The 27649-nt window shown below is 53.2% G+C and overlaps 1 protein-coding gene across 1 annotated transcript; it reads right to left on the minus strand.

Moving 5' to 3' along the window:
* Positions 1 to 467: 467 nt before the first annotated feature.
* Positions 468 to 26236, minus strand: Doc2b (double C2 domain beta). Its single transcript, XM_021212652.2, has 9 exons — positions 25720 to 26236; positions 16934 to 17013; positions 12531 to 12605; positions 11040 to 11149; positions 10824 to 10950; positions 7877 to 8034; positions 4862 to 4943; positions 3848 to 3944; positions 468 to 3401 (listed from the first exon to the last, which is right to left on the minus strand). Exons 1-9 carry the CDS (start codon positions 26090 to 26092, stop codon positions 3265 to 3267), a joined length of 1239 nt encoding a protein of 412 aa, XP_021068311.1. The 5' UTR covers positions 26093 to 26236; the 3' UTR covers positions 468 to 3264.
* Between the last annotated feature and the right edge of the window lie 1413 nt (positions 26237 to 27649).

Genomic DNA, 27649 nt, shown 5'->3' on the forward strand with positions numbered 1-27649 from the left:
TAATGGCCACCACCACCTGCATATCCTGATCTTTGTGTTTGTTGAGACAGGGTTTCTCTGTGTAGCCCCCTAGCTGTCCTGGAACTGGGTATGTAGACCAGGCTGGCCTCAGAGCCGTCTGCCTCTGCCTCTCAAGTGCTGGGATTATAAAGGTGTGGGCCACACCAGAAAGTCTTGCCTTTTTTGTCTTCCAGGGATCACACTCAGATCCTGAGGCTTGTGTGGCAGGTGTATCTGATCCGCCTCACATATTCAAACTTCTGAGCCTGTTTTCCCATAAGTAACCTAGGAGCCTGTTTCAAATTATGAGTTGTAAATGAGAGGCAGGAGGATCATCACAAGTTGGATGCTAGACTGGTTTACAAATGCACTTCAAAAAAACAAAAGTAAACGCCACATGAAAGCCCCAGTTGCCTTTTGCTTGTTCCCTCCAGATCTTCCAAGGAGTTTCCCAAGCTAGTGCGACCTCAGTACGACGTTCTCATTTACTTTGAATTATATATCGTTATAAATATTAACAAATAAAGACTTAAAAAGGACACCTTCGGGAAGGTCAGACAAGATTACAAAAATTGTGTCGTGGCGCTGCAGTTTGAGGATGTAGTCTGCAGCCGTCACGTGGCAGCAAAACTGTAAGCAGTGCACGAGTCCGTGTCGAGGACAGCCAGAGTCCATGCATCGGGGAGATTCACTTGGCTGGAGAAGGATGAAGGGCAGGACATGCTTGGCCCGAGCTCGGCGGGCAGGCGGGCAGGCGGGCCACGGAGGTGCAGCTCCTCGTTTTTGCCACTAGAGGTCAGGAGGTCATTGCCTCTGGGTTGGAAGACGGGACCGTTCGGGGATTGGCTAACGGTGGTGGTGGGCGGGGCAGAGACCAGGACGCGAGGTGGATGATGGGCATCAAGAGAGGCCCTGGTTACTGACAGTACTTTGGAATGACCTTTGTTTTTGGTATCAATTTTCCTCTTTGCAACGCTGATGAGCCAGAAGGAAGATACTCGTTTGGAATGAAAGACTGAACTGATTCTGCAACTTCTCAAAGGGCTTTTTCCCTTTAGTGGAGATGTAATGTACTGGGGATTTAGAAACCTTCCAGGATCTGGGAAAGTTTCATCACTTTTTAGTGGCCATCACTTTTTAGGTGGCTAGAAGCCCTGCTTCCCACCCTGCCTGTCCCTGGGATTGGCAAGGATCATCATTGAGGCCCAAACCCACTTACTGCCTGGGGCAACAGGGATTCACGTTTCTTGTCCACCTGGGCCACCCGTTCTTTTGATGAGCTTCAGTCACCTCAGGTATAATAAACATTTCTGTATCTTCAGGGACTTTCTAGGCTCCTCTCTAAACAGAGCACTCCAAAAGGCAAAATCTGAGTTACTCAGAGCTCAACCAAGTGCACTTAAATACCTGCTCCTGTTTCTAGCTGTATGGGGAAAACATCAGGCCTGTCCCCAAGTCCTTGACCTCAGGCTCGGGGTGGGACAGCTGGGTTCCAGGGCTTGGCTGTGGCCTTTGGCAAATCCTAAATGGCACAGGTGATTTCAAAGCCAGCTAGAGGGTGAGGTAACAGACCTCAGTAAGCCCCATTAACTCCCGGCGGGAGGGACCTGGGAGTCCTCGTCCTCAGACAGGGTCCTTCAGCCCTTCCCACCTTGGTGGCTCTGGAAGTTTATCAACGACTCTGGAGCCATTTCATTTATAAAATGGGTTGACCATGCCTCCCACCACACAGGCTGGTGAAGATTCAATAAGAAGGTGTTTGCCAATTCAATAACAGGCAACACCTTTTCAGGAGGGAAATCCAGTCTCTTACGAGCAACAGGTGGCTTGGTGCTGTGGAGCGCTAGAGACCTATTTTCCCTGCCAACTAGGGAAAGCTGGTGAGCACTCTGGATGGGAATCATGTCCTGGGACCCTGATTTCAGCTGTAGGAGGGTTCCAGGCTTAGGCCAGGACCCCAGTGTTTTATCACCCAGTGATGGATCGAAGAAAATGGGGTTCTGAGATGATGGTCGAACTCCTTGGTTCCCTGTTCCCCCTGTGCTCCTGAATCCCAGTTGGCAGGAGGCAGTTGGGAGCTTCACGACTGACCAGTGTCCTACCCTTTCCTAGAAAGTGAGGCCAGAGTTCTCAGCTCCTGAGGGCAGAACTCCCTATCCCCTCACCTTCGCCCAAACAAGACTATTTCCCACTGCTGGTCCTGAAGGCAACCAGCTGTCTTGATAGGGCCAGGATGCCATAGGTGAGGGACCTAACACCAGCCTGAGCTGAGGGGATGAGGGAGGGAGGGACAGGCGGGCGGGAGGGATGCTTGCCTCTTTCCATGTTAGTGGTATCCCTTTCTCTTTGCCCTGAAGCTGACTGGGTATTTACGCTGACAACGGGAGCAGTGTGCATTGAGGCCCCTTGGGAGCAAGATCAAATGGGAGAGCTTGGGTTTGAACACCCAGTTTCTCCAGTGCTTGTACACATCCCCAAGCCCAGCTCCTGCCTAAAAGCCCAAATGCTGCCCCAGCGCAACCCTGGGCTCCCCCCATGGCTCCCTGTCCCCTGGTACCCTCTTTCAGGCCTCCTCTTGTCTGTATTTGGTTTTCTCCTAGCTTTCAAGCCACAGCCGGGTTTTCAAGACTGTGCTGAGTCCTGACTCCCACAGGGCGCCTTCCCTGCCCTCCACCCTTCAGCGGTCAGCAGTACCCTCAGCCCCTGCAGACAACTGGCTGGTCCTGGTATGCCTCATCCCTTTGTAGCAATATGTGCACTCAGATGCCCTGCTAGACTGGGAATCCCCGTCTCAGGCTCACAGAGTCTATCTGCCCATCAATGCCAGGCACAAGCAAGCTGGCTACATTGTCTGTCCTGGAGTCCTGGGCTCTCTGCCTGCCCATCATCCTCCCTGTGGTCTCCAGGCAGCTAGAGTACCCCCATTTCTGGGCTTGCAGCAGGGCTCCACCGCTCACCTCCAATAGGTCCTCACTGTAGATAGCCCTTCCTCTGGACAGAGTGGAGGCTGAGGATTCCCCCAGCTCTGGCCAGCTTGGGTGCCCAGGGAGCTGAAACAGGTATCATGTTGTGTTTTCCTGTCCCTCTGAGGGAGGCTGGGAGCTCTTGGCCTCCTAGCAGGGGCTGTACTGTCTGTGTCCGAGCAGACAACCTGGATCTTGCCCATTGTGAGGGCCACAGCCCTTGGTGGCAGCTGAGAAAGCCCAGGGTTGAACCTGTGTGGGCCGGGTGGCAAGGGTGGGTGGCAGCAGATGGGACAGTCAGTCAGTCGCTGAGTACAGCCCCTGGGAGCTCATTGGTGAGTGTGTGCCAACGCTCAATCCTCTTGTCCTTGTTCTTCAGGCAGTCAAACCAGTGCTTCAGGCGCTCACCCTTGGCGTTGATGCCCAGAACCACACCACCTGCGGAAGAGACCAGAAGGGCAGCTAGGGATTTCAGTGACCCCAGCGTCCAGACCCATTTGTGTGTGGACAGCCCCTAGTTTCCAGTCACACCCTGCCCACTTGACCCAGTTTTTGATGTCATGTTTTTCCTCTACCAGGGACCAGAACAGTGTGGGGCAGGGTTCTATGGCATATAGTAGGGAGTGAAAAGGAGAGGAAGGGCTACAGTGGTCCACTGTGTACCAGTCATGCCCACCATAAACTTGTGGTCGCATGGGCTCTGAGTGCTGACCACCATCATTCTATGTCACCACAGATGCTCTGAGGTCAGGCTTCCTCCCCTCCCTGGGCCTTGCTGCTATCACATGATTATAGTTTGGGGAGTGCCTGAGATCCCTTCACTAGGGGTAAAGTGGTTCTTGGACAGGCACACAGCTAAGTGGCCTTCCCTTCATATATCTTACCGATGAAATCGTTGGATTTTCCAATGTCATAATCCCAGACGGTGACCTCCAGGGTCTTTTTGGCCAGGTCTCCATGCTTGATCTCGTAACAGAACTCCTGCTGGCCAGAAGAGGGTGTTAAAGCCAAGGTCGCTTGGCTGAGAGGTCTGTGATGTGCTGAAGCCTCAAGGTGGTCATTGTGGGGTCACTCTAACCGAGCTGCCCACTTCTTCCTGAAGGGAGGATGAGCAGGCCCCTGCCTCCGCCCACGTGCCCGTCTGTCCCTCAAGCTGTTCCCAGATGCTGCAGAGACCCCGGCTGCAATGAATTGTCCAGTAAGGAGTCTCTGCCATCCTCTGGGGCTGGCCTGCTGTCACCTGCTGTCACCTCTGCCTGTGAATCCATGGCCGTGAATCAGGCCCCAGGCGTTCTGCTCTTCTTCCAATGTATTCAGTGGGAGACCGCCCCCCCCAGGTCTGTGACCCACCCTCTGCTCTGAGGACCTGGGCACCCACTGTCCTGTTCTGCCAGTGGCCCTAGTGAGTGTGCCTTCACTTCAGACCTTCTCATCTACAAGTTCATGCTTGAGACCTGTGCAATTGAGTTACAAACAGAAATTGCAAAATAGTAAGCTTATGGCATTGGGTTCACTGTGTCAGAGCCATCTTGACACGCCTGCTGGGGTGTCTTGAGTCTCCACCGCCTACCCAGAGTGTCTCCTCGTTCTGTTCACATCTCCCTTCCCTACCCTGTCATCTAGAAGGTCACTCTCAAACGCTGCTGAACATTCTCTCTTTCCACCCCTACCTGATTCAATATCAACCTTCTAGAAGGTTCCTTAGTCCCATGAGCTTCCCCATTGCTGAGCAGACTGGTAGAGCCTTACCCACCGTGGCTGAGGCAGCTGTTCCCTACCCTCTCTTACTGCTTCCCAGTTCCCCACAGTTCCCCTTTGAAGACCGGGTCCCTCCAGACCCCCACCCAGCCCAGGCTAGCCCCACAGCTCTCATGAAGCCCAGTGGAGCCTGGCCATACCTCATTGAATTCTGGGTTTAGTGTTTTCTTCTTCACTGCTGTCTTATGCTTGGATTTCTTGTCTACATCTGGCTTCAGATATCTGGAATGATAATTGGGGCGATCAGAGGCTAGGTGAGCTGGGAGCTGCAGATGGTGCTAGCAGAAAGCTATGGAGCTCTACCCTAGAGATGAATCCCTGGTCACCTTTGTCCTAACCGGAGACCCTGGCTTGCCCACCTGTGGGGAACGCTGAGGCGCCTGCAGGGTTCCCCGGGTACACCTGCGTCCCCAGAAGAGAATGGTTCTATGCTTTGGAATACAAAGCTCGTGCCGCCCATAGGAGAGCCAGTTTTATAAACCAGAGTTTGTCCCTTGTTTAGGAATTGTCTTTTTTTTGGGGGGGGAGGGGTTGGGGTTATTGCAGTGCTAGACACTGAACCCAAAATCTCACACATGCAAGGCAAATGCTCTACAAACTGATTTTAGCCCCAGTCCCACAAGCTAAGAGCTTATACATACATACACACACACACACACACACACACACACACCCTAGATTTATTAAGAATTCACACACCATAAAACCCACCTGGTCTACCAAGTGAGATCCAGGATGGCTAGGGTCACACAGAGAAACCCTGTCTCAACAAACAAACAAATGCAACAAACAACGAGGTGGTGACAGGAAGTCATTCACAGGCTGAATTCTCTTTTGCAGAACCTCCCACCCTGTCCCTGCCCAGACAATTGTGTGACAAATGCCTTGTTTCTGTTCAGTGGCACTGGGAACCTCAACACAGTAAATGTAGAGGGATAACATGCCCAAAGGTTTACTGACCAGAGCCAAGCTTCTGGCCTGGTTTTTGCCATAGTTGCCCTTGGAAAAGCTGAGTACTATTGTCCAAAAAGTCCTTACTGCAGGCCCAGCAGGTTGCTGCGGGCTTCACACTCACGGCTGAAGCCCGCCCATGGGAGTTCACGAGTTCAACGCCCTCCAAGCGCACATGGTGGAAGCAGAGAAAGGACTCATATGAGTTGTCCTCTGCCCCCCACAAGCACACAATCTTCAGTCTCCTAGGTGGATAGGATGACCCTGACTCCTGACCCTCCTGCCTCTACTTTCTAAGTGCTGGGATTACAGACATGACCATCCAGTTTCAAGTTGACGGTCTGTTGTCTGAATGATCCTGGTTTGTTAAAACATATATTAGGAAGTAAGTGAGAGCAAGCGGTGATGACAAAGGATGCGTAATGAAGGGGTGTTTTGTATTTGTGACACAGTTAGTCTCCCTGGCTCTCAGTGTGTAGTCCAGACTGGCCTTGTACAATCCATCCTTCCGCCTCCACATCTGAAGTGGCTATGTGCGCACTGCCGAGCCTGGCTTACACAATACCGGTGAATGGCCAATCCGCGTGGTCATCCAACATTGAAACAGCCTGTGTGCTCTTCAACTGGTAAACTCATCAACAAATGAATTCATGTTTTCTGCACATACCGAAAGCTATGCGGCCAATCAAAGATGGCGTCCCTAGTGTATATACTGTGTGGGTGACCCTTAGCCAAAACATTCATTGCAGGAGAGAAGCTCAACCAAGCAGCATCCGTAAGATGCTTGATGTGAAATCTGGAGAAGGCAATGCTACTGGGATAGACAACAGGCCAGAGGATGCCTGGAGCTAAGGGAATTCTGGGAAAGGGCAAAACATCTGGCTTTTTGTATCTGCTGGTCCTGGACCCTTAGGTTCAAGCAGGTGAGGGCTGGATTTGGTGGCGCATGCCTGCCTGCAATTCCAGTTCTTGGAAGGCTGAGGCAGGAAGATCACAAGTTTATGGCTTGCCTGGGGTACACAGTGAGATCCTGCCTCAGCTCCTGTCCCTGCAAAGGAGGAGGGAACTTCACTTGCACTGAGCCTCTGCGGCCTTTCTCCATTTTTACTCAGAGGACAGATAGCATGTTGACATATTCCCCATGGCAGGGAGGAGCCCCAAGCCACGAAAGCATCCTATTAGCGCTCCAGCCAGTCTGCTTGTGCACGTCAGCACCAAGGGAGACCCCTGGGTTCTGGGTCACCCCTCACATGACCTGGAGTTGGAGTTCACCCAGCAGATTGGCACTGAACACGATTTCAAATGTTGGTTCCACATCTCAATTCTGTTTGAAGAGAAATGCAGTGTGACAGGTGGAGGCGACACACCTAGTGACCCTCCAATGCTGCTGTTCTGTGCCTCCCTGTCTCCACTCATGAGTGCTCTGCATGACCCTTGGTGCCTATGAATGATGGCACATCTATAGATGCTGTAGATGCCCAAGTCCTTACATAAAATGAGCTGGCATCTGCACAGAACCCTCCACGGCCTGCTATAGACATCTAAGTCCCCTCTAGACCCTGTACACTTCAGTCACTGCAAATGCTGCACACATGACCATGTCTATTTGTAGCTTTACCATCAGTGGTAGGGAGAGGAGACACGGGGCCTGAGCACACAGGAAGACTTGGCAAAGGTCTCCTGCCAGTTCCCCAAGCCTCCTGGCTCCCGGCACTGGGCCTGCCTCTTCCCAGAACTTGCTTGTGAGCTACTAATGACCTTGTATCGCTGGACCCAGGTTTGATCTCCAGCGCTGGAGGCCCGTGTGTGACAGTTCACGTCATCAGCTGCAGCGATCGCATCTGAGGCAGAGGCAGTAGCATCTGAAGCTCAGGTAACTTGAATTTGGCTACATGGTAAATTCAAGGGCAGCCTGGAATACATGTGACCGTGTCCCCTATGTCCAAAAGGAGATAACTATTCTCTCTCCCACTGGGTGACCCTTCTGCAGGCTTCAGTTTCCCCACCTATGAAATGAGATAGCTTTGCTTAACCCCAGAATCACAAAAGGAACCCAGAAGAAAATGCCCTGGTGGACAACGCCGGGTTGCTCTGAGGAAACCCCCCTTAGCGCCTCTCATGCTGCACTCTGGCTCCCGCCCTACAGGACTCAGGTTCTCCCAGGTGAGCAGGGGAGTCAAGCGCAGGCCTGGTCACACACTCACGTTTTCACATAGGGGTCCGAGTAGCCGTTAGAATCCATGGCAGCCAGGTGTGCACAGCGCACGATGCCCACCAGCAGGCCCTGCTTCTGTGAGCTGTACTTGAGGGAGATGAGGATGCGGCCTCGCTCCTCCAGGGACTTGTCCTCTGCCTTGTCCACCTGCAGGAGAGGGTAGTCACTCTGCTGTTCTTGTCTGCTTCCACCTTCCTGGCTAAAATCTCCTCCCCTTATGTCCACCTGAGCATCCCTCCTCAGGGTTCAGCTAGACCCCTCTTTGACAGCCTGAGCCGTTGGCTTGCAACTGTGCTCTGCTTGGGACTGACCTGAGTCTCCATGTGGCCATGTCCAAACCTTCCTGCCGATGGGAGTCCTGAGAGGTGAGGAAGGGATGCCCGAGATCCACAGGCCTTTCTCCAATCATGCTCAGAGCAGACATGGCTAATCGATCCCAGCACTCACCCTGAATTCTAACACAACCTTGGCATCCTTCTAAACCCAATACTCAGGCAGTCACGACCAACAGTGCAAGTGTGGGGTTCTAGGCTCTGCATGTAGTATATATGAGCAGAGATTTTCAAAGGCAGAGGACACTACCATACTCTGGACTGTTTCACATGACAGCCATTGAGCCAGCTATTTACTTAGAACACGTAATATAATAGAGTATAAAGTCTAACACAGAAAACTATGTCCTTACAACCAGAGTGGTTACCCTGTGTAATCACAAACTGGCCAATGCACAAATTCAAGGGAGGCTCAGCAACAGCCAGAGATGCTTCTGGAATACTCAACACATACTCATGCATGCTCATCCACATCTACATCCACACATGTACACACAGTGCACATGTGCACATATACTCCATGAGCCTTCATGCATCCACATGCAGAGTTTTGTTTAATCTGAGGTCAGAACTTGGATATGGGAGCTGGTAGTTCCCTCCTGAGAGGTATAGGCCATTTGGAAAATTTGGGTCACCTCTGTCAAGTGACATGGAAGGTTCTACCCATCACTCATGCACCTGAGTGGAGAGAATGTGACATGAGAATACAGTCTGAGAAAGCCACGCACAAAGGCACTGTCTCAGCTGCTGGGAGGATTCTAAGGGCTGGACTTGGGTCCAGCTTTTGGAGCAGCCATGTTCCGGGGTCTAGATCCTGCCGGGTCTGGCACACAGGGATTAAATGTAGGGCTTCCTCTGTTTGGCTTAGGCTTTAAGGAAACAGCTATGTCGACATTGGGAGATAAAGAGCTTAGCCTGTCTTTAGCCTTGAGCACTGGGGCTCCTTAGACCCTCTGCCCTATAAACCAGAGGAAGGAGAGATGAGGCGAGAAGGCAGACAGGAAGGTGATAGGAAAGGAACAGGCACCAAGGCTCTGGGAGGGCTCAGCTGCTGAAGACAACTGGGGGCCAAATTTGTCTTGACATCATGCTGAACAATTACAATGTCTCAGAGAGAATTATGTGCTGTCTCCTCTGGGCATTTCACAGCTCTCCTAGCCTAACACGCTCCAATTGAGTTGTCCTTAGTGAAGGCTCCCCAGACCTGGAACTGCCCTGGTGGCAGGCCTTTGTCTCCATCCAGCCCATTTTATCTGGTTCTTGGCTCAACCCTCGCCTCACTCTGCTTCTGGCCATTCTGAGCCCATCAGGCAGGAACCTGTTAAAATAACACCATGCCCTGCCTTGTGCCACTCTTAGTTACTGAGGAAACTGAGACAGGAGGACCACAAGTTCACTGTCAACCAGGTGGTGGAGGAAGCCTTTATCCCAGAAGCAGACAGATCTCTGAGTTCAAGGCCAGCCTGGTGTCCAGGGTGAGTTCCACGACAGCCAGGGCTACACAGAGAAATCATGACTTAAATATAAAAAACCAAACAAACAACAGAACAAAAAAGAGTTTACTGCCAATCTGAGCTGTAGAGGAAGTTCAAAGCTAGTCTGGGGAATTTAGCAAGATTCTGTTCGGGGGTAGGTGGGATGGCTCAGTCAGCCAAGTTCCTGCCACATAAGAGTGGGTCCTCAGCATCAGTGGGAAGCTGTTCTTGGTGGCTCAAATCTGAAATCCTAGCACCGGGGGAGGTGGACACAGGAGAGTCCCAGATCACTGGCCAGTAAGAGTAGGTAGTGAGTGCTGGGTTCAGTGGGAACCTGTCTCAAAAAATGAGGTGGAGAGCAGTTAAAGAAGACACTCTTGTGTTGATGGCAGGCCTACACATTCACACATCTGCCTGCTGAACACACACTTACATAGAACCTCCCCACATGTGCACACATATGTATACACTCATACACACTAAGTTACATACAAGCCTACATATTCACAAATCTACCCACGGCACACATATTCACACAGGCCACATGCACACACACACACACACACACACATGCAACACATATGCACATACGTATACACTCATATACACTACATTATATACAGGCACACACTCACATACATTACACACACACCTGCACATACTCATACACATCATGTTACATACAAGCCTACATATTCACACATCTACCCACTGTACACACACTCACATAGGCTACACACATACATATATCCATACACACTACATTACATACACATGAACATTTACAATTTTTCTAAAAGTAAAATTTTAAAAGGGCTGAAATGCAGCTCAGTGGAAGAGTGTTTCTTAATCACTCAGGTCTTAGATTTAGTCCTCAACTCCACAAGAATTGTTACCTTGTCACTTGTGGAAGGTGCCATGATCCCCTGCCACTTCTGTGATGTTCCCTCCTAGACTTGCCCCCTCCACTATGCTCTCTGTTCCATGAATTAGCTCCATTCCCGTGCCATCAACAGGAAGCAAGTTCCTTCCATCTCCCTGCAACTGTGCCTGGAACACAGTATTGGCACGTAGTAGCTGCTCAGTAAACTCCTACACCGCTGGGGCGCTGGAGTCTTCCTCCACTCACCGGCAGCTGCTTCTCCAGGCAGATGCTGAACGTCTTGGTGTGATTGGGCTTCAGCTTCTTCAGGGGCACTCGAGTCTCTCCGATGAACTCGTTGTGGCGGAATTTGTCCTCATCACACACGGAGATCCTGGGGGTGATTGGCTTCCACAGTCAGTGGGAATTCACAAGCGGTAGGGTGTCCCCGGGTGGGGTGTAGGCGCAGGGGCCCTCACCCACCTCAGGGTCTTTCGGACCATGTCCTCATCCGTGATTCCGTAATAAGTGAGGGTCTCGTTCCACGAGGGGTTCAGGGTGTTCCGGAGAGTTTTTGTTCTGAGCTTATTTGCCTGGAAAAAGACAGGGTGATCTTATTTTGATCCCGAATGAGTGTGGCCTCAAAGCTGGCAGACCTGGTCCCTCCAATTCACAGAGGCACTATCTGACACAGGGGAGGGGACCTGAGGCAGAAGGTGAAATCGACACTGTTAATTAGCCGACTTAAAACCAGCAATAGCCCCTGTGGTCACGAGGTCATTAGCAGCAAAAGAAGAGCTAGGAGAGACAGGACCCGCTCAGCTGGGAGCTCAGCTGGGGACGTGTGCAGCCTCTACTTGGAAAGGAGAGGGACTGACTGTCCCCAGAGTGGATACAGTCCTGCTGGCATCTCGACTTCTGGTCAGTGCAACCTGCCTGGTTGATGACCAGCAGACCAGGGAGGCAGGCGATAGGCATGTTTAAATGGCCAAGCAGCGGGAACTTGTTGAGGTAACCACAGAAAATGAATGTGAGAAGCATCCTGCCCCCAGACTCTGGTAACAGTAGCAGGACAGAGGTGGTGGCTATGGGGTGGTCCTGCAGGACAGAGGTGGTGGCTATGGGGTGGTCCTGCAGGACAGAGGTGGTGGCTATGGGGTGGNACAGAGGTGGTGGCTATGGGGTGGTCCTGCAGGACAGAGGTGGTGGCTATGGGGTGGTCCTGCAGGACAGAGGTGGTGGCTATGGGGTGGTCCTGTAGGGAATGGGAGGTTGCTCTGTGACTCATTCCAACTGGGAAGTTGAAATGTCCAACTTAACAGGCATTAGCCTGACTGTAGCCCCAGCCCTCTCCCCCACTGTTACAAGAGAGTTCCATATCAAGACTGGCCATGTCCCCAAAGCCAATGGCACAATGGTGACCACTTTCCTGGGTCACTTTCATTCCCCTCCTCTTTACTCAGGGTCTTCACTCTACCTGCAACCCATGCTTTCCTAATGAATGCCTTATGGGTGAAATATTGCCTCTGTGCTGGGTCACCCAGCAGGGGAGCAGGAACAGGGGTTCTGTGTCAAATAAACCAGGCTAACACCTCCCACTCAGACCCCATTGTGAAGCCACAGTATGGCCCATCAACACACTGAAGGTCCTGCAGGCAGGTGCTGTGCACCCCTGCATTCCGGGCTGGCCTGAGCTTCACTATGGATGTAGGCCAGTCTGACCTTTAACACACAGGACTCTATCTATTGCCTCTGCCTCCTGAGTGCTATATGAAAGGCATGTGTTGTCACATCTGACCCCAAGGAGTTCTTTTCTTTTTGTGTGTAATATGAACCTCAGGCTAAAGTGGCTTCGTAGGAAATGTAAGTGGGACATTCTCTGGGGCCCGTGTAGCAGATGGGTAATGGATTTGTGAAGTTCCAGGGAAGTCACAAGTGCCAAGCCAGGGCCATGCCTGGGGCGGAAACCCTCACCTTGCTGGCTCCAGGCAGCAGGTGTAGTTTGACGTAGGGATCAGCCAGTCCGTTGTGGTCCATCGGCTTCAGGCCCTGAGCAGAGACCAGAGAGGGTGTGAGTTGAGCGAGGGGAAACCAGAGGCCTGCTGAGCAGGGGCTCCTCTCTGACATTTCCAATCTCCCTGAAGATAAGGCCTACCAGTGCTGGGGTAGGCTTCCCTCCCCCACACTCTGGCCAGCCCCCCCCCCCGGGGCCTTTCACTTCTTACTTTCTTGACAAACTGAACCCAGAAGACACACCTCGCTCTGAACTTGGGGAGGCCTGTCTCTTTCCCCACTTTCCAGACACCACTCCTTGTTGGGTCTTCCCTCTCTGACCCCAAGCCTCCATGATTGGCTGTACACTCATCCCTACATTCCTGTGGATGCTGGGAAGGCACTTCGGTCCAAGTCCTGGCAGTCAGCTGTCATTTCCTTCTGTGTCTGCCGTTCTGTGTTTGCTGGTTGGTGTCCCTAGAAGTCACCAGCTGCCTGCCATGGAGTGTCCTTCCACAAGATGGCACCCCTCCATAACTTTGACTTCAGTTTCTTCCACCAGCCCAGGAACCGTACAGCTCAGGGCAGGGGACTCACAAGGGCTCAGCTAGCCTGGGCATTAAGTTTATTCCTTTCTGGTGCTGAAGGCCTATGGGGGTGGGGAATAGGGAGGCAGCAGAGGAGTACTTGGACTACATTCCAGATGCACACATCTGGAATGGCTCCATTCCTGGCCAGGTGCCTGTGGTAGTTTGAATATGCTTGGCCTTGTTGGAGAAAGTTTGTCACTGTGGGTGTGGGCTTTAAGACCAGTCTTCTTCTAGCTGCCTTCAGAACAAGAGGTGGAACTCTCAGTTCCCCCAGCCCCACATCTGCCTGGACGCTGCCATGCTCCCACCTTGATGATAATAGACTGAACCTCTGAACCTGTAAGCCAACTCCAATTAAATGTTGCCCTTTATAAGAGTTGCCTTGGTCATGGCGCCTGTTCACAGCCGTAAAACCCTCAGACCGTGACCCAGATCTTTCTTCCAGGTCCAGCTCTATGGGCTGGGAGGAGCTCTCAGGTGGGGCACCCACCCACCCACCCACCCATCATTTCTCTTCTGTGTGGCCCCAGGCCCCTGAACTTCCTATTAGACTCGGCAGTCTCAGCTTTATCACAGGGAAAGTGTTAATCATTCCCACAGTCTGAGTGGAACAGAGCAAGGAGGAATGCAGTGCGGGGCGAATGGGTGGGACTCCCCTCCCCTTTCCACACCCTCAGACGGTATCAGAGAAATACCTGGGGTAAGGGTAGGGATTTAAGCTAGGTTCAGAGCCACTGGGGCTTGACCTGGAGACTTTGTGTACCTCGGTAATGGTGGCCATTCACACCCCCTGCCAGCTCCTCACCCCAGGGAGCAAGGGCAGCTTCCCTGGGGGAACTGGGGGATCTGGGGTATTGAGTCCAACTTCTGAGGCCCCAGGGCATCCTCAAGGGCTGACTGGGACAGGGGCAGCTGTCATGCTAAGCTGGCAGTGAGGCATGCTCTGCCCGTTGGCTCCCTAGTCTATGGTGTGATAACTGATGTTACTTTCACACCCATCTACCTAGCAGGTCCCTGGGCGCCGCAGAGCACCACACACTGGGGTAGAAGAAGTAAGGGATGATGGGCTCAGCTAGAGGCTGTGTTCACACAGTGACTCTAGTTCAGGCAGTCTCTGTGTCCCTGAGTCTGGGGTCTGCCCTGCAGGGGCCTACGTGGATAGCCCCCAGGAGCTGACTGAATCCAGGAGAGGGGCTGTGCTCGGCCACAGGTAGGAAAGGGGTTGTCTCAGGCAGATCCCATCAGCTTATCGTGTTGTCAAGTGATAAAAGTAGGTGCCACTGTCCCAGAGATGGACAGGGAGATGCTATATGGGGCCATACTACTAGCATTGAGGGGACAGGAAGGACCTGGCTTATAGAGGATAGACTCCCCCCAGCCAAGTTCTTGTTGTCCCTGCACTGCCCAGGGGCTACTGTTTGCTATTTGGTATTAGGGTTTTTTGGTATTGGTATTTGTATACTGTTTGGTATTAGGGACTGGACCCTTTTGGATAGTCAAAGCTGGGGTTCCTAGTGCTCAGCTTAGAGAGACACCATAAGGTGAGATGGCCTGGTGCACAGGGACAGAAACTGCATGACTTTGTCCCTACAAGGTCCCTGCAGACAATGGGGAGGGGAAGCTTGGGCCAGTGAGGAGTGGCAAGGGGATATAGGCAGTTGTTCTGAAGGCAAGGCGTTTGTTTCAGCTTGGCAGGCTCAGAGGCTCTGGGATGGCCGGCAGTGGTGGAATATAGCCAACGGAGTGGGCCCAGTATTCTGCTGCTAAGTTTCCCGTGTGTGATATTTTATCACAGTTAAGAAGTAACCCTGGTCTCCCAGGGGTGTGGCTCTGTTGGGGTTCTCCTGGGCACTGCTTGGAATAGTGAACCTTAAGTATATCTGTAGATAGATGTGTCCCCTGGCAGTACCCTGCAAGACAGTGTTAGATAAAGTGCTGGGTGCCAAGTGTATTATTTCTACCTGGCTCACCAGCCACACCCAGTGTGAGTCCTGTTACAGATAACCAACTGAGATACACCCTCTCCTGGGGGATGACAGTGACCAAGTGACCTGGTTAGTTTTATGTCAACCTGATGCAAGGTGGGGTCGTTGGAGAAGAGAAAATGCCCCCCCCCCCAGGTTGACCTATGGACAAGACCCAGTTAGTTACTATGGGCAGTGATACCCCTGGGCTGATGGTCCTGGGCATGTAAGAAGAAAATAAGCCATTAGGAACAAGGCAACACTCCTCACTGGCCTCTACATCAGCTCCTGCCTCCAGGCTCCTACCCTGACTTCCCTGGATGATGAAGATCCAAGCTGGAAGATAAAAACAAGCCCTTTCCTCCCCAAGTTGCTTTTGGTCAGTGTTTTATCATAGCAACAGAAAATTACTAAGATACCAAGTCAGAGGGCAGCCTGGGAAATCCATATACCATGGATTTCCACGAGGCTCTGCGTGTGAACCCTGCCCCGATTCAGTTTCCCCTCTGGGGCCTCAGTATTTCCCAGGCCTGTCCTCCTTTTTGCAGACACTTACAGAGAAGAACAGGGTCACCATGGTTCATAGGCCTCAGGTTCTCACCTCTGTGTACACCAGTACCTGTGATGATCTGTGCACACAGGCACAGATACACACACACACACACACACACACACACACCTCTGGAACAGGGAGAAGGCAGGAGGAACCCCAGGCTCTGAGATGGGGCAGGGGAGGCTGGGCTCTACCAGAGTGATCTGACAGTTGGTCCCCAAGCCGGACAAGCTCTGCTAAGCCAGGAGGAAGCGTAGGGTGGACTCTGCCTGGCCCTGCAGTCTGCCTCTCCCTTGCCAAGTTGGGGTCACCAGGTGCTCAGCTCTGTTGGGCTATCACAGCCTAAAAAGGTATCCGAGGAGTGAGCAGGGATGCAGGATGGAGTGGCAGGGCCTTCAAGTACCCAACCTGGGCCCTGAGACCAATGTAAATGGTTCTCATAACTGCCCATGGCAGTTCACATGAGTGACCCAGGCTGGGTAGAGATATGGCATGGGGAGTCCCTCTAGGCACAGAGCCAAGGGCAGCCCCTCTGTGGCAAGGTGGGTCAGAGAGAAGGGCAGAAAGATACAACAGGTTGGGGGTGCTAAGTGAGGCCTAGGCCAGGCAGCACTTGGAAGCTATTCCATGTGTGCTGGGCTGTCTCAGGCCCCTCCACAGCCCTACAAGGCTCTCTAATGGCCACACGGGCCCTTACCTTTCTGGAAAACATCAGCTTTGGCACCTTTCTCCCAGAGGGAGCAGTGTGAAGGGAACAGTATGGTTGAGACCATGGAACAGACACGGGTTCAATGCAGAGCCACAGAGGAACACAGGGAATAGGGTCTGACCAGCCTCTCTGGATCTATAGATGTCCACAACTCTCCACAGAAAGGCTCAGTGGACCTCTAGGGTTCAGACCCAATGGTTACCACCATGCCTAGAGCCTAGCTTCTTCAGTGGTACCTGTGACTTCCAGCATAGAAACTTCTTAGGGACTCTAGGAAGCCTAGTAGCTGGAACTTAGAGTGGGGAGACCCAGGGACAGTGGAATCCAACCTCCTTTGTCTCCCCCCACCCCCACAAGACATTCTCCGTATCTCCCCCTTCCTCAGTGACCCCTCCCAGGCTCTAAAAGCTGCCTGGCTTTCTGTGATCACACCCTGTCCCACTCTGGCCAATCTGGGAAGTGGCCAGCTGCCCTCCATATAGCGGGGACACCAGGGAAGCCTGGACAGAAGGATGGGCAGGACCCTGCCTACTTCCTGAACCCCGAGCTGAGGCTGGCGCAGAGCCTACCTTGGCCTTGCTGATGGTACAGTGCAGTGCGTTGTTCTCCTGGTCATAGAGCAGACTGAAGTCCAGTGTACCCAGGGCGGCTGTGGGAGGAGAAGGACGATGGGTCACACGCTGACTGCATGGGAGCAGGGGTGCACCCCCCTGGGTGACTCTGACAGCCACATCATTACTACTTTACATGTGTTTGTACATGTTTGTGCACATACATGTGCCAGGGTGTTCACTGTGGAGGCCAGAGGACAACTGCAGGAGTCAGCTTTCTCCTTCCACCATGTGGGTTATGGGACTTGAACTTGGGTCTTCAGACTTGGCTGCTGGATCATCTCACTGGCTACACCGTTTTCTCTTCCCTCCACACCCTGGCTTTCCTGGAACTTGCTCTGTAGACCAGGTTGGCCTCAAACTCACAGACATCAGCCTGCTTCAACCTCCTGAGTACTGGCATTAAAGGCGTGTGCCACCACTGACTCCTGGTGCATCACGTTGTTTTCAAGATGAACAGATTTATTTGGTGGTGCCTGCTTTTAATTCCAGTACTCGAGAGGCAGAGTAAGGTGGAGCCCTGTGTGTCTGGTTTACAAACTGAGTTCCAGGTTAGCCAGAGTTACAAAGCCAGATCCTGTCTCAAGAATAAATACATAAATAGATGAATAAATAAAATTTATTTGGAAGGACCATAGGGCATATATGTCCATCACAGTCCTCAGAATATGTGAACATGGGGGGCTGGCAAGATAGCTCAGTGGTTATGAGCACTGGCTGCTCTTCCAGAGGTCCCAGATTCTATTCTGAGCATCCACATGGTGGTTCACAGTTATCTGTAACTCCAATTCTGGGGGATCTGACAGTCTCTTTTGGCTTCTATGGGCACCTGTACCACATGCACCCATACACATGAAATAAATAAGCAAATAAATAATTTAAAAAGAGACTATGTGAGCACGAATCTGCAGATGAGCTGGCTTCCTGGCGTGCCCCCATGGTGCACAGTGACAGTCTTTGCCCCCATGGACACTAGCTGTCCCCAGCTTCTGTCTTCAGGCTGCTGGACAAACTAAAATGTAAAATCACTTCTGCTTCTAAATGGCTGGAATTTGCTAGAGCAAGCAAAATATGGTTACAATAAGGCTTAGTGAGTCCACCTGGGGATGGCACTAAAGCCATTTTAAATGACACAGATGACTTTCATATGGAGATTAAGTCAGATGCACAGTGCAGAGGCCCGTGGCAGCTGACTTAGGGTTGAGGCACAAGTTCAAAGTCACCATCACCAGCCCAATCTATAGGTCTCGAGAATAAAGCAAAGCTGTTTGCAAGAGTGTGGTTCAGGAGCATCAATGGCCTAGCCTGTGCTGGGCCTTCAGTTAGGCCCACAGCACAGAAAAATAAAGCCAGCACCTCAGGCTCCGGTAAAGACAGAGTAAAAGTCTACCTGTGTTAACAGCGTACCCTTCTTCCCAGGTAACAGGGGAAGGTTTAAGGGTGTAAGAAGAACCGAGGGACAAATGTGCTCATCACAGGCCTTGGGTGGGTCATTCACTGACTTCTGGCCTGGGGATCTAGCTTAGGAGTAGAGGCCCCAGGTTCAATTCCTAGAGAGAAAGGCTGTCAATAAAGAATGTTACTGTTTCCAGCTCAGTGTCTGGTACTGTGACAGCTGAGCAGCTTCAAGGTGGCAGTCTCTTTATCTCTCCCACTTAAACACTCAACCCTGGGAGGGACGGTTCCTGTCACTACCAGATGAGGAGGCCCACAGGTTCTGGGTGCATTACTTAAGTCCCTTATGTGGTAACCTGAGCTTAACCAGGTAGGCGGCCCAGAAAGGGGCTCTCAAACCTTCCTTCTCACTGTCTGTCCTGTCCCACCGTGGTGCTATTGTGTACCAGATAGCTTGAGTACCCTTGCTTCAGTGCCCCCTCTCTGCTCCCCCAGGCAATGACACACATTGGTGTGAGAAGGCAGGGGGACAGGCTCTGAGAGGACAGGCTGCAGAACCTGACCAGCCTGAGTGGCTGACTGTTGACTGAGCCCCCAGGTGACAAGTGACACCATAGCTTCCTAGTCTCCAGGGCCCTTGGAGATCGTAAGGGGGCAGTGACAAGCCAGCTGGGTCCTCATGCTGCTGCCTCCAAGTCTTCAAAGGCATCGGTAAGTCCCGAGGGCCAGGCAGAGGACGCAGCAATAATTGGGTTCAGCTGCCACCTTAGGAACAGTCACTTGCTACAGCGGTGTCCTGCCATGTCCCAAAGGTTCCTAAGGAAGAGAGCCAGGGTGTGAGCAAGGGAGACCTCTGAAGTCCCCAGACAGCAAGGGACACATTCTTTAATATCTTTAACATTCCGATCTGCTCCTAACTGCTGGTCAGGTCCCACATTTGCCCGGTAAGCCAAGAGCCAGAAGAGCTTCAAGAGGGTCTCTGGGCCTCAGTCTCTGGGCCCCAGTTCGTTGGGCTATCAGGGGAGGCTTCTTGGAGGAATCAACAGATAGTAGTTGGCCAATGGTATGAGGGACTCAGAGGGAACATCATAACCACAGGTGTCTGTGATGGGGGATGATGGCTGAAGGGGTGCCGGGATGGGTGACAGGCTGGGCTGAGCCTCTGTCCCCATCAGGGTTCTGTGCTGGACTCCAAGCTGTGTCTGCCTTTCCTAACAAAGGCAGAGCCGCATCCTAACAGTCTTCTGTGTACAACAAGGGCTGCGCTCTTTGTTCTGAGAGATATATGGAAATGGGTTGGGTTCCCCCATCCCAACAGGGGGGTGTTTTTGTCTCTTTCTGGAGGGCAGTTGTGAGTGTGGAGAATGACATTTGTTGTTGCTCTTCACAGGTTAGCATGTTCTTGTTGCATGACTTCACCTCAGTTTCTCCACCTGTAACTGGAGATAACTATAACTACCTCCCAGCACATGGGGCTCCCCAGGGAACTGTAGGAACAGCAGACACACTTTGATGATGGTTCTTGAGCACTGAATTTGCCCTTCTAAGGACTTCCTGGAAGGGACTGCCTTAAGCTTGGTCACCCTCTCCCTGCCTTTGCAAACTTGACATATAAGCAGAGTCATAGCTATGACTACCATGATTCTGCGGTGGGTCACAGTCACAGCCAGACAGAAGAGGTGCGAGGTGATTGCTCCATTGGGGGTTCCTCCGGAAGCACAAACAGCTATTTCTTGCATAAACCAGGTAATACTTGTTAGATCTGTGTTCAGACTAAGTCGATAGATGTGTAGTGAGCTGTAAGTATCTTCCCCTAGTGAAAAATGCATGCATTAGTGATGACCACACTGGGTTCTTTGCTGCAGCATCCTTTCCCCCTTCCAACAGGTGTGTAGGTGAGGATACGATGAGTGAGAAGGCTGTGGGTGAGAAGGCTACAGCCGAGGATGCTCTTCGAGAGAGAGGATGCTGAGGGTGAGGACACTGCAGGTAGGGATACTGTGAAGTTGCTATAGGAGAGGATGCTGAGAGTGAGGATACTGTGAATGAAGATACTATTGGAGAAGACGCTGAGGGTGAAGATGCTGAGGGAGCTGCAGGTGAGGATGCTGAGGGTGAGGATGCTGCAGGACAGGATACTGAGCATGAGGATACTGCAAAGCACCATCACCTTAGTACCAGCCACCCGGCTGGGCTTCTGCAACATCATTCTGCAGAGGTGATGGCTTTGCATTGTAATCAGTTTGCATGATGTCCAGCTCAGGCTACCAGCTCTCTGAAGACCTCACCCTATGAGGGTCGACGCTGCCTCAGGTACCCGGGGGACCAGCAAGCAGCAGATGGTCAGTGCTCACGGTGGAGCCGTTCGAATGGCATTGCAGTCCAGTCACTTCCCAGGAGGAGGGGTCTGGGGTGATTCCACATGTAACAGCACACACTCCACGATGTCTGCTTGTGTCCCAACCCCAGAGGATGAGACAGGGAACTGCCTCTTGAAACACAAATATCTGGGAAGGAACAGTGTTCCCAGTGTGTGGTCAGAGAGGGCTGACAGATGTCTAGTACCACTGAAGACCTAAAAGAAATTCTATCTTGTCACCCAAAGCTTGGTCACCATTTGGAGAGACTGCATGTATGGAGGAGCTATCTTAAGGGACATGTGACCCAAAGTTTGTCCTTTCTATTTGTAGAAATGAGGCTCAGAGAGGGGAGGTAGCCAAGTGAGGTGGCCCTGCAGGGCTGGAGTTTCTGTCTTAAAGCCTAGTGGCTCCCTGAAAGTTTTTCTTCCCCATTTTGGGTAACTCAAGTCCTGAAGATGCAGCAAGAAAGAAAGAAAGAAAGAAAAAAAGAAAGAAAGAAAGAAAGAAAGAAAGAAAGAAAGAAAGAAAGAAAGAAAGAAAGAAAAAGGAAAGGAAAGGAAAGGAAAGGAAAGGAAAGGAAAGGAAAGGAAAGGAAAGGAAAGGAAAGGAAAGGAAAGGAAGGAAGAGACAGAGAGAGAAAGAAGAGGTGGAGGAAGAAGAAAAGGAGGAGGAGGAGGGCTGGGGACATGGCTCAGCAGTAGAGCCCTTACCTCATATGACCAGGCCCCTGAGTTTGAGCTTCAGCACTGGGGCAGGGCAGGGATGGGGACTCACCACTGATCTGAGGGCCTGAGCAGAGTGGTGGTGGCAGTGGTGGCGGCAACAGCAGGGCTCAAAGGACAAGAGAGCATGCCTCTCTGCTAGCCCCAGGATCTCAAGGGCCTTGCCCTTAGAGCCACTCAGATCACAGGCCCTGATGAAAGTTTACATCTTTGGAAAAATAATGAAGGTTGGTCACTAATGGGCCTCTGAGAGTTGTCACTGACTTGCTGATAATTATAGCGCTTTAATGGGGCTAATTCAGAGAGAATCAAGCACAAGGCCCTGTTGCTTCCTCCGAGGCTGAGCGTTTCCCAACAGGGCCAGTGCAGACAGGCAGCTGGCGGTGACCTTGGTCTGCACTTGAACTCCCTTGACCCGTCCACCCTGGGAATCAGAAATCCGTCCTTTTTGTTTTGTATTTGGAAGAAAAATATCAGCCTCTAAAATAGTTTCACTGGGGCTGATGAGATGGCTCAGTGGGTAAAGGTGCTTGCTGGCAAGCCTGGTGACCTGAGTTCGATCCCCGGGACCATTTGGGAACATGGGCACGTAAACGTGGAGGGAGAGAACCGATTCCACTGACTTCTCTTCTGACCTCCACGTGTGTGCTGTGGCACAGTGCACCGCACCTCTTTTACACATACACAATAAAAAGTACAATAAAAATGTTTTTTTTTTTTTAAATTGGCAAGAATGCATAGAAAATGATCACGCCTGACTTGAAAGCACTTCATAAGTGGGGAGACTGAGACCCGGAACGAGGCAGGCACTGTGGGGGTGGGGTGGGGATCCGAGGAATGAATGAATGATGCATCTCTACTTCGCAGCGTCTAGAGACAGAGCTGAGACTTTGGTTCCTTTATCTCCTCCCCCCCCCCCCCCCCCCCGCTTCAAGTCGTTCAAAAGTCCATGGCGTTGAGACACCCTCAGTTTGGCATTTACACCTTTCTAGATGATCACTTTGACCTCATCAGCCCCTCCCCTTTGCCTCAGACACTTGATCCTTCTACCATGCCCCCAGTGGTCTGTGCTTCTGACATTTCCATTTCTTTGCTGCCCCCTCAACTCCCCTTAACTCTGCTAGCCTTCTTTCCCCTGCCCCTGCCTCAGAGTTCTTTCCCCTTCCCCTGCCTCCCCCCCCAAAAAAATCCCCCATGCTGGACCTCTTGCTGGGTTTCTGTGAGTGTCCTAAGACCAGAGACTGTGTCCAGCCCATGCTTGGACCTCTGTGGCCCTGTACAGTGCCCTGACACACAATTGGCATTATACTGTTGACTATGATAGAATATGATGGAGGCCCAAAGGCATTCTGGGTGAAGGAAGAGGCAGGTGCATCAGTAGCTATGACCTGCCATGCCCAGGAGAACCTTCTAGGAAGACCCGACAGCGGTTTCCCACTTCACCCTTGCTCCAGACCCCTGTGGGCTCCCGTCCTGACCTAGCTGAGTGAGTCATTTGGGAACATGGGCACATGATGCACTTCTAGCCAATGAGACAAAAGGACAAGCCTCCTGGGAACTTCTAAGAGAGATTTTCTGGATCCTAGACATGAGAATAGAATTTTTTTTTTCTTTTAAAATCAAATCTAAGACCTTCTATATATGTGATGACTGGACCCACAGCAGCCACCTTGGATCATGAGGGTCCCGCTTAGCTGATGGAGTCTGAGAGCATTTGATGTTCCTTATCCATGTGCCCTTGGGAACCGAGAACCTGCCCTGGTTTTCAGCCCAAGAGGGAAAGAGCTGGCTGAGAGGAAGGACTGACAGAAGCCTCATCACCAGGGATGCTGGAGGGCTGCTCCAGGTTACCATGGTGTCTGCAGCAGGACCTTTGCTGCTCTGCTGGCGTGAGCTACTTTGAACTGATTTCATGGTACTCGCAGTCCAAAGCCTCTTAGCCATTGCAGCTTTGGGGGTCTGCATTCCCTCTGCACACGGGGAGCAGGTGACTGGGGATACCTGGGAGCTGGGGCCTAGAGTGATGCTGTGTGTTCTTCACTGGCCTCCTAAGCTCAGTAGGGAGTGAGGTGTGTGTGTGTGTGTGTGTGTGTGTGTGTGTGTGTGTGCATGTGCCCATACTTGCTTACTTTGAGGCGACAGGCAAGGGAAAGGCTTTAAAGAGGAGAATAAGGCTAAGCAAACAGGCTGTTTTTGCGCCTCTGCTTAGACAACAGAGCAACCGCCCTCATTTCTTTTTGTCCGAACAGATAATCCAATAATTAGAGCAGCAAATAGCATAACCCTGGCTAAAGCCATAATGAACCATCTGGCTTGAATCACTTAGGCTTATTTTAAGAGATCTGGTTGTCAGAGCTCACAGGGTGCACAGCCTTGGGTGCTAGGTACAGGGTGGTCCTGCTCAGGGTCTCCTCACCTGTGAGAGCTACAATCCTCGTGCTCTTAGCCCCAATGAGATGCCCAGCTCCATACCCACCTCCCCGGCTCTGCAAGCTCCAGGCCTCTTCTCCACACTTGTTAGTGTAGCATAGTCCTCTGGGTGTGGCCAGCCCCCAGTTTCAGTTGAGAAAGCTGTATCTAGGGTCCAACTCAGGTGAACCTGTCTCCAGGGAGGACACCTGTGGCCTGAGCCCATGGACACAGCATGGTTCCATTTGCCCCACTCCCAGCTGCTCAAAGACTGTCCTGAAAACACCGGAATTGACAGACAGGAGGTGGGGCTTCTGGCTTGCTTTATTCTTTCTGGTGGGTTTCCTCCCTCTTGGCCTTATGTCATCCCTTGAGCTGCTATGGCACCTGGAGGGTGGCCTGTGGCTCAGGCATGATCTTTGTCCACCTGCTCACTCCCTCGGCTGCAGACAGAATGCTGGAAATGGGAACCACTTCCTATCCTTTCTTCCCAGGATGGCTCTGGATCCTCCAAGGGGGTTAACTGTGGTCCTACTTAGAGCCTCTCTAGAGGGCAGCCAGCCTGCATCCTTGCACAGAGTGTCAGGAATTGGGCAGAAAGTAAATCCAGGGCACAGCTCTGAAGACTTTAATAAATTCAGCCCACCTAGTTTCCCTCAATCTGCAGGACAGCAGAGGGCAAGGCCTGCTCCCCAGCCTTTATGCTTGGGGGTAGGGTCTCGATATGCCTTGAGTTAGAGGGTCCCAGTCTAGAACACACACAAAAGGCAGTGTTCCCGGCTCAGACTTGATCAACCTCTGTTGATGGACTCCCTAAAGTGAACCGTGGATTCTGTTCCCAGGGTGACACTGTGAACTCCCGTCCTTAGCGTCCAGAGGCACATGGTATGCTGGGGAGTCAGCCCCTAGCCCAGAGACCCTGGGGAACATCCAGATATAACTACCAATGTTGCATGGAGGAGGGGCTGCTTTTGCCTTGGGGAAGCTGGTATGGGTGACCCCCAATTGCATGGTCCCATGGCACCCATAACTAGGTTCTGAATCTGGCTCTGTGTTTTTTTTTCTCTAAGTGAACCAGGATGACAACTGGGCTGGGGCCCTTCCATGTAGTCACTCCAGCCGCAGCCACAGCCCCCAGCAAATTCACAGGACAGGCGATGTGACTTCTTCCCTTCTTAGCTTCCTGGATGGTCCCTGGTGGGCCGGGTCAGGCACCCTCAAGGTCCACACAAGCCACCAGGAGAGGTCCTGGCCTGGCTCGTGAGACCCTGGTGTCTGTTGTCTCCCTGGGGCTGAGTCCGAGAGGAGGGGGCGCGGCTGGGGACCCTCCTGACCGGGGAAGCCGGCGTAACAGGTGGGCGAAGGTCCGCGGCCAGGGCCGGCGGGGTCCGCGGATGCGGGAGGAAGAACCGCCAAGGTTTTTCCAAAGGACAAGCGGCCCCGCGGTCCTGGTCCTCGGCCCGCGTACCAGCAGAGCCGTGGCGCGGTGCGGGCCGCCGGGCCCGCCCCAGCTACCGCAGGGTCCCCAGCTCTCCGGGTGACCACCCCGGGACAGCCCGCACAGGGCTCTGGGGCCTGGCGCAACCGCGCGGCCCGCAGCAACTGGTGTCTCTCCGGGGCGCAGCTCCGCCCTTCCCGGGAACAAAAGCCGCCGCCCGCGCTGGAGCTCCCGGCGCGCGGGCCGAGAAGGGGTGCGGGGCGCGCCTCGGGGAGTGGAGGCCTGGAAATGGGGCGCCCCCAGAGGACGCCCCCAAACTTCCCAGCTCTCGCGTGCAGGTGTACCGGGCGGCGGCGGCGCTTGCCCTGCGGGGACCCGAGTGCGGGGTGGGGGCGAGCGGCCGGCGACTGGGAAACTTACTGCAATCGTCTGACTCGTAGCCGTCGACGTCCGGCTCGTCCTCGGGGGGCTTGGCGGGCGGCCTCGCGGGGCTGGGGCCGGGGCTGGGGCCTGGGCTGGCACCGTAGGCTCCAAAGAGCTGGTCCACATCTTCGTCGTCGTCGCGGGCGCCGTCGGAGGGGCTGCGGGGGCCGGCGCTGGCTGCGGGCGAGCGCGCGGGGGCGTCCGGGGGCGCGGGGGCGCGGGGCGCGGCGGTGGGGGGGAGGCCCCGCGGGAAGCGGGGGAAATAATCGGAGATCTGCTTGATAGGCCGGATGGGCCCGGGACACACGTCGATGGCCATATGCTCCTGGATGCTGATGGTCGCCTTCTCCCCGCGCCGCCGGAGGGTCATGCAGGCAGCGCCGCGGCGCGCGGCCCGGCCCGGCCCGGTGTGACCCCGGCCCGGGGGCAAGTCAGCGGGTCCCGCGGGGCGCTGCGGGGGCTGCGGGCATCGCCGGCGTGGCCCCCGGACGGCCCTGACGCGGCTGCTGCCTGCTCCGCGGCGGCGGCCGGTGCGAGTGAGTGCGGGGCCGGCAGCAGGGGGCGGGCCCAGCCCGCGTCACCCGGCAGCAACCAAGCGGTGAGTGTGCGGGCTGCGCGCGCGGGCGGGCGGGCTGGCGGGCACGGAGAGAGCGAGGGAGCGAGCGAGCCAGGAGAGCAACCACTTCCTCGCGCTCACACGGCGCGCTCACACACGCGGGAGACGCGCAGGGCCACTCGGAGCCTTTGCCTCACTTAGGCAAAGGCCCCGCGTGCCCACTCCTTCCGCCGGGTGCCAACCCATGAGGGGCTGCATTCACTCTCGCGGGACAGGCGCAGGTGTGTGGGGCATTGCAGACACACACACACACACACACACACACTCTTACAGACACACAAATGTGAGTAGAGACACTCAGTGAAAAGATCACCCATTGCGGGCTCCAGGCTACAGACATGCACTGGTGGATGCTAAGGCACGTGCACCTCCCCAGCATGCAAATACACACAAGAAACACAAGTTCTCAAGGATGCCCAGGGCAGTCTTCCGTGCTGGGCTCAACTCACAGAACCCATAGCCATTGAAGCCATTTGGGGATGTGGATAGGAACTCCTCAAAAATCCCCTCCTTTGTAGAGGCAGGTGGGCAGGCTACAGGATTACCCTGCCAGGGAACAGGCTGTTTACTTCCTAGCAGGACAAGTGTACCCTGGGCTGTCCCAGGACACTGCTGGGACAGTCTGCTCACTTCCTCTCAGGTCACATGCAAACAGGAGCGTCTATGACCTGGGCCAGGCTCCTCACTCAGTCCCTGAGTGGCTTAAAAGACCCAGAAGAACAGGCTGGGTGAGGACTTGGACCAAGGCATGGTCAGGATGGACAGAGGGAAGTAGGCCAGGCCAGGGATCTCCTGGGGTGGTGACTGAGTTCGGGTGTAAAGGCAAGGTGCCGCCTGGCCCACACTTGTGCCTCCCATGCCGCCTTTCAGGGAACAGCTGTGCTGGGAGCAGGCTGCTGCTTGTACAGGTGCGTCTCCAGTAAGCCCCTGCCGGGAGTGGATGGAACCCTGTTTACTCTGGTTTTCACTGATGCGTGGGAGAGGCTTATCATTTTTGGCTGTGTCCCTCTTTTGTCAAGGTTCTCAAACCATGGGCAATGACCCCTTGGCGGACCCTTTCACAGGGGTCGATTTCGACCATGGGAAAACACAGAGATTTACATGGCAATTTATAACAGTAGGAAACTTATGCTTATGAAGTGGCAATGAAAATAATTTTACAGTTGGGGGTCACCACAACACCAAGAACTGTATTGAAGGGCCACAGCATTAGGAAGGTTGAGAACCACTGTTCTACTGAGTCTAATATGAGAGTGTCAACCACTAGCTATATGCAAGGTGAGGACTGGAGCTAGAAGAGGAGATGGCCTC

The sequence above is a fragment of the Mus pahari genome, chromosome 14, assembly GCF_900095145.1.
Source record: "Mus pahari chromosome 14, PAHARI_EIJ_v1.1, whole genome shotgun sequence".
NCBI classification, from domain to species: Eukaryota; Metazoa; Chordata; class Mammalia; order Rodentia; family Muridae; genus Mus; species Mus pahari.

Excerpts from the sequence above, each read along its gene's own strand:
- Doc2b (XM_021212652.2), bottom strand. The coding sequence starts at position 26,092 with ATGACCCTCCGGCGGCGCGGGGAGAAGGCGACCATCAGCATCCAGGAG. Across the intron at positions 17,014-25,719 it reads CTACGAGTCAGACGATTGCA|CCGCCCTGGGTACACTGGAC; the intron begins GTAAGTTTCCCA and ends CTCCTCCCACAG. Across the intron at positions 3,945-4,861 it reads TAAACCCAGAATTCAATGAG|GAGTTCTGTTACGAGATCAA; the intron begins GTATGGCCAGGC and ends TCTGGCCAGCAG.